Here is a 6,819-nt window from a genome sequence, read left to right as displayed (position 1 = left end):
TGTGACACAGGAAAATGAACCCAACCGTTCGGCACTCGAGTCTGTGATCCATTTTTTAATGGGGGTGGTTTAATTTATTGCAAGCTTTCACTACCACAAGATTTCCATTCTTTGGAAATGATAGTTACTAGATCTCAATAAATCTGCAGCCATAATCGTGTCTTATTTTCCAAACACGGATGAGTCCATCCATATCGTTTAAGTCATTTGACTAGACTATGCAAACTGAGAAACCTGGCATTGTTTTCAAATTTCGTACTCTTCAACTAGTTACTCTCATTTCTAATGCTGCACTCCTCTGTCTCCATATGCCAAGGAGATTAGATCACTACTCAGCAAGGTACCACCCCAAGGTCAGCTGGAATCAGCAGCAGAAACCAGGACAGCACCAGTGCTTTGATGCTGCTTCTTCCTTTGTTTTCTCCTGAAATGTGGCCCTAGCATATGGTTTAAGTTAAATTAAACATTATAATAAATTAGCTGGTGGTTTTTGGGCTTTATAGCAAAAATTTCCCTCCTCTCTAAATCAGGAAAATATTAGAAGATGAACAAAGGAAGAAAAAAATTGAATATGAAGGCAGAAGGATGTGGCTCAGTGGTTGAGCACATGCCTTGCATATGTGAGGTCCTTGGTTTGATCCCCAGCACGGCAAAGATATGGAAGAGTTGTTTATCAAAATGTGATATAAATCACATATATTGTGACATTCAAAACACATGGGAGGAATTAGTAAAAAGTTAGATTAGGACGAGATGATTTATTTTCAACTATTAAACATATGAAAAGACTCATAATGCAGCAGAAGGTCCTTTCTCTTCAATGGCCATACTTCATAATATATGGTCAACAGAAATTATTATAAAGGATGGATTTTAACTTTCTTTTGAGCAGGACTTACTACTTGCTTTTTCTATTTTAGATTCAGTTTTAAACACTAAATTGGTACAAGTAATAATCCTTGGGGAATGAAAGCAGAGGAAAGAAAACCAAACCAAAAGTGAAACAAAACTTTAAAACTTAGTATGTGGGAAGGATTGCTAAAAGCATATTCATTTTTCTAGATGAATTTGAACCATAAAAGATGGATTTTACAAAAAAAACCTTATTTTTTGCAAGATATTTGAATCTATAAACTAAGATTCTTACACCTTTCATGTGTTAAAGAAAAGTTAAATAACTTAAAAGCTTAACAGCTTTTATTACGGGGAAAAAAATCCCAAACAAAATTAGAACCCCAGTTTGAAAAGATATTGGTAGTCAATGTCCCAAGCCTCTTCTAGCACACTTTTCTCTCAGTTGAAAACTTTCAATTAATGTAGAGAAAATAGACACAGAATGTGAAGGTTGGATGGACACTGAAGAAGGTAAGATTAAAGTGATATTTATAAAGAAGAGGCAGAATCTGCATAGCACCAGATTTTTCAAGTAAGTAAGTTTAGCCTCAAACAAACAACTAAAATTTATTTAATTGTATTGGCCACACCCGGCAGTGCTCAGGGCTTACTCCAGTCTTTGCACTGAGGAGTTATTCCCGACAGTGCTTGGGGACCATATGGAATGCTAGGATTGAACCTGGGTTTGCTGTGTGCAAGGCAAAAATGCCTTATCTACTGTACTATCCCTTGAGGTCCCTGAACTAAAATTCTAGTTTTTAATTTTCCCTATTATTTCTGGAACACAAAGCTGTGGAAATTTTTATCCAAGTATATGTCACTAACAGGTTAAACTCAAATTGTGTTGTCTTTTTCTGCAGCTGAGCTGATTCCAAGTTTCAGTGCTCCATGAGCTCTCCGGGTCTAGTGTAATGGATTCATTCTCTTGCTTTTACCCCCATCATTTGGAATTGTCGTGTGTGGTTTTATTTCTTCTTTCACATTGGCCAGAGAATTATTCATTAGTGACTGTGTGTGCTAATATAAATACATACATACTGAAAATCTCTGAATAATACTAATTGCCAAAGGGTACTTTTTTAAAATCAGAAATCACCCACAGAAAATGCTTTTAGAAATAATGTCACTAAAATATTTTTATGAGTCTATTTAATGGTACTTTAATGCTTAATTTACTGTCTGATTTCTGAATATTTCTGTATTATGTTCTATGAAATTCAGATTCTGAAGAAGTTCCACAATATGGAAATTCTATCTGGGCTTTAGTTTTAGAGATATTATTTGAAAATAGATTTTGAATATATAGTATCAGCATAACACTCTAATAGGTCATATTTCAGATAACAGTTTTTTTACTTTAATTTGTATCATACCCAATACTTGAGCTCTTAAAATAAGGGTCAGATCTAAAATAGAGTAAACTGACAGAACAGAAGTTTTCACGTAGACATTAAGATTTAAATTGGCATTTGGCTTTGGAAGCTGTTTTCCCTACATACTATAGGTACCATCAGCAGTACAGAATCGGGTATGTTAGACCTGATTTTGCAGCAGATATGAACACTGGCTCTCTTCTGGCCTCAGTGGATCAGTTGGCATCCTGGCTTGCCTCACTACAGTCAGTCCTTGTAGCAGTGACACTTCTGAATCATCCCCCAGGTAATAAAAAATAGATGGATATAAGCATATCACTTTGCATTCGCACTTAAAACTTCAAATAGCAGCAGACAAAGAAAGGAATAACTTCATAAGTTTAAGTTCATTTTAAGTTTTCTACATTAAATTTAAAAATTAAAAAAATATCAACTTACTATAAACAATTTAAAATATGTATAATACAACCTCATGGTCAAAACATTTGAATAATCTATGAAAACATGAAATGCTTTTATCTTACATTTATGTACTGTCCATACATGATTTTTTTCTTTGATTTGTTTCTCCTAAGAGAAACCTTAAGATAGTTGTTTTTTATAGTAACTAATTTTGTTTAGGGATTTTCTTATCATAAAAATACTTTATCACTCTGGTTATAGAATTAAAGGAAAAGAGAAAGAGAAAAAGGAAACAAAAATGGCTTGCTCCCTATTCTGTTCTTAAAACGTTCTATACATTAATGATCTGAACCGTTTATAAATGCATTTTCAAAAATTGAAGAAAAAATGTTTAGTCTAAAAGTGTTATTTTATACAATACAGACTATACAATACACATTGAAAGTAAACACACACATCTCTTAAAGATAAGGTTCTCCAAAGGTTTTTCGGCATTCCATCACCCCCGTGCTTGGCGGTCTATCACAGTTGTGAGTGCTCTTGACTTGACTTGGAGTGAGCTGATCATATGCCTTCTTGTATTCTTTATCAAATACATCTGTAAATAGACATTAAGAAAGGCAAAAAGAAATGTGTATTTGCTGCTAACAATGATCAAGTAGACCTACAAAATTAGACGGCGAATGGGAACTTACTGGTCTTTTCTTCTTACTAAATGATCAGGACTTTAGGTCTAGACTGAGACCCTTCAAGAGTCCTGGCAGTGTTTTTGGGTTATATTAGTAAAATTTAAAGTCTAAAGACAACTTTTTAAAATTGCCTCTTCCTCCACTACTGGTGGGAAGGTTGTCTGTTCAAACCCCATAAAAATAGTATGGAGAGTTGTCAATAAACTAAGAATTGAGCTGCCACATAACCCAGCAAATTCACTTTGGAGTATCTTAACTCCAGGACTTAAAAACATTCATTCATGGGCTGGAGCGGTGGTGCAGGAGGTAGGGCATTTGCCTTGTGTGCGGCTAACCTAGACAGACCGCTGTTCGATCCCCCCGGCCTCCCATATGGTCCCCCAAGCCAGGGGCGATTTCTGAGCGCATAGTCAAGAGTAACCCCTGAGTGTTACCGGCTGTAGTCCCAAAACAAACAAACAAACAAACAAAATTTCATTTAAAAGGATGTATGCGGGGGCCGGGCAGTGGCGCTAAAGGTAAGGTGCCTGCCTTGCCTGCGCTAGCCTTGGACGGACCTCGGTTCGATCCCCCGGTGTCCCATATGGTCCCCCAAGCCAGGAGCAACTTCTGAGCGCATAGCCAGGAGTAACTCCTGAGCGTTACTGGGTGTGGCCCAAAAACCAAAAAAAAATAAAAAAAAATAAAAAAAAAATAAAAAAAAAATAAAAGGATGTATGCACACCACTCGTCATTGCTGTGATATGTACAATAGCTAAGAATTCAACCTGGATGTCCAGTGACAACTAGATGAATGGATTATGAAGATAGGTTATATATATATATGTATATATATATACACACACACACACACACACACACACACACACACACACACACACACACACACACACAATCAAACTGCATAGTATTTTGCAGGTGCAAGGAATGATGAAATCATGCAGTTTGGTGCAACCTAGTTGGAACTGCAATATAGTCAACGTTCAGTGCAGCAAGTCAGAAGAAGAAAGACAAACAAAGGATGATCTCACTTATAAGTGGTATATATAGTAACTGGATGAGGTAATATAATGTGTAAAGGGAGGGGATGCCTAGATAACCATTGACCCCAAGCTCAAGGAAGAAAAGGACAGAGAAGGTGAGAAGGAAGATGAGAAAGGGAAGTAATGGGGCGCAGGGTCAGAGTTTTGGTTATATTGGTGCTGTGGGAGAATAGTACAGCTGTACAACCAAAACATAGAATCAACAACACAAAAAATATGAGATCTAAACTGCAACCACCGAACCAAAGTTCAGTGTGCTTGTCCAGGTTATAGTCAGGGGCATGATTATAGGTGGTGGGGGTAGGGGTGAAGGATGAGGGATTACGGGAGCACTGACACTGGTGGGAGAATTATATATGTATAAAACTCAACTATCAATAACTTTGTAAATCACAGTTCTTTAATTAAATAAAATATTTAAAAAAGGACTTTTTCAAAATGTTTAAATAGTGGTAAAATATTGAATCTTTTGTTTGCTAGATTTTTTTTTTGCCACACCCAGCAGTGCTCAGGGATTATTCCTAGCTCTACACTCAGATGTTGCTCCAGGCAGGCTCGGGGGACCATATGGGATGTCGAAGATTGAACCTGGGTTGGTCCCGGGTTGTAGTGTGCAAGGCAAATAAATGTCCTACTGCTGTACTATCACTCCAGCCAGGAATTTTTTTTAAAGCCATGCTTGGTAGTGCTCAGGGTTTATTCCTGGTTCAAGACCATATGTGATGCTGGGGATTGAACCCAGGTTGGTAACATAAGAGCAAACAGCCTTCCTTAGTGTACTATCTTTCTGGCCCGATCTTATCCATGTTTAACTGTATGTTATTACATATACTAATAATGTTCTGTAACTATTATCACCATCTATCCCATCACTCTTTCAACTTGTAAAATATAGTCTCTGTATCCATTAATAACAATTTCAGAGTCTCCTCTCCCCCCAGCTTCTAGTAAATACCATTTTATTTCTGGCTTTGTAATAAACAGAATCATATAAAATATTTGTCTTTTGATGACTGTTAGTCCTCAAGGTGGCTCATCCATGTTGGAACATACAGCAGAATTTACATCCTTTTTATAGGTGGATAACATCTCATTATATGATTATATGGGGCCAGAGCAATAGAATAGCAGGTAGGGCACTAGCCTTGCATGCAGCCAACCCAGGTTTGACCCCCAGCACCATATATGGTTCCCAAACCTGTTAGGACTAACCCCTAAGCACAGAGTCTGCCACCTCCAAAAATACAACCCCCCCCCATAAAGATTTGGCATATGGGTCATTCTTCAAATGTTTTAGTGACTGTGTCTAATACTGCACTGGAGGTGGGTGTCTCTTGGAGATCCAGCTCTTAATTCTTCTGGGTACGTACCAGAAGTGAAATTTAAGAGTCATATGGAAACATGTAAAGTGGAAGGCATTCTTTGAGGAAGTCCTTGAAGTATTAATTGAGGCCCAGATGAAGGAAAGACTGACTAAGTAAGTTGTTGGTTCTGAAGCTGCCTTTCACTTTAGGGATAACATAGAGCAAAAAAGAGTGATGTGGTCTACACTGCTGCTGCTTCTATTTTGCTACTGATAAAGTTGTAATCGAAGCTCTTTCATTATGAACTCTACTGCATTCTTTTAGGATGTTGCTTCTTGTGTAAGCAAAACCAACCCCTCCAAAAAAAACCCCAAACCCCATAATGACATAAAATGCCTTTTAAAATGCATTCAATATTGATAATCTTGTAGGAGTCAACAAATCACTGCTACATTCAATGTAATGAGAAGTTTATCTTATTCTCTTTCAATATGTTTATAGTTTTAGGTTTTACATTTAGCTCTTTCATCCTTTTGGAGTTAATTTTTGTATAATAGTCAACTTCATTCTTTTAAGCTATATAGTTTGGAACTTGACTTTTTTCCCTCTTACATGTGGATTTCCAGTTTTTCAGCATCATTTTCTTGGGGTTTTGTGTCATAACTAGAGGTGCTCATAGTTTCCCCCTTGCTGTGCTCTGGAAGCACTCCTGGTGGTGTTGGGAGTATGCTGCTGGGGATTGAACAGGGGTCATTAATGTGCAAGGCAAATGCCTTACCCCTGTACTGTATCTCCATTCCGTAGAAGCAGAATTGTTGAAAAAAAAAATGCCCTATATCCATTGAGAATTTGACATCCTTGTCAATGATTACTTGACTATATGCAAAGGTTATTTCTGGACTTTCAATTCTATTCCATTGATTTATACATGTCTTTATGCCAGTGTCTGTGGTTGCTGCTATTTCTGTCCTCACTGTAACTTTTTAGGTAGGTTTTAAAATCAATAACTATAAATCCTCCAGCTTTTGCTGTTTTTCAAGTTTGTTTTTGGTTACCTGGGGGTTATTTGGGATTCCTTACTGGTTTTAGAATGAGTTCTTTTGTATATCTGCAA

The 6,819-nt window shown here is 37.0% G+C and overlaps 1 protein-coding gene across 1 annotated transcript in view; it reads right to left on the bottom strand.

Annotated features, from left to right (window-relative positions):
- Positions 1-1,455: 1,455 nt before the first annotated feature.
- The window catches only part of DENND4A (DENN domain containing 4A), a 153,057-nt gene continuing 147,693 nt past the window's right edge, over positions 1,456-6,819 (bottom strand). Inside the window, exon 35 of the mRNA XM_049782828.1 lies at positions 1,456-3,267. Within this exon, the coding sequence (XP_049638785.1) occupies positions 3,131-3,267 (137 nt within the window). The 3' untranslated portion in view covers positions 1,456-3,130. The remainder of the gene's footprint in view (positions 3,268-6,819) is intronic.

Source organism: Suncus etruscus, chromosome 1, assembly GCF_024139225.1.
Source record: "Suncus etruscus isolate mSunEtr1 chromosome 1, mSunEtr1.pri.cur, whole genome shotgun sequence".
Classification (NCBI taxonomy): domain Eukaryota; kingdom Metazoa; phylum Chordata; class Mammalia; order Eulipotyphla; family Soricidae; genus Suncus; species Suncus etruscus.
This window is presented reverse-complemented; position numbering and strand designations above follow the sequence as displayed.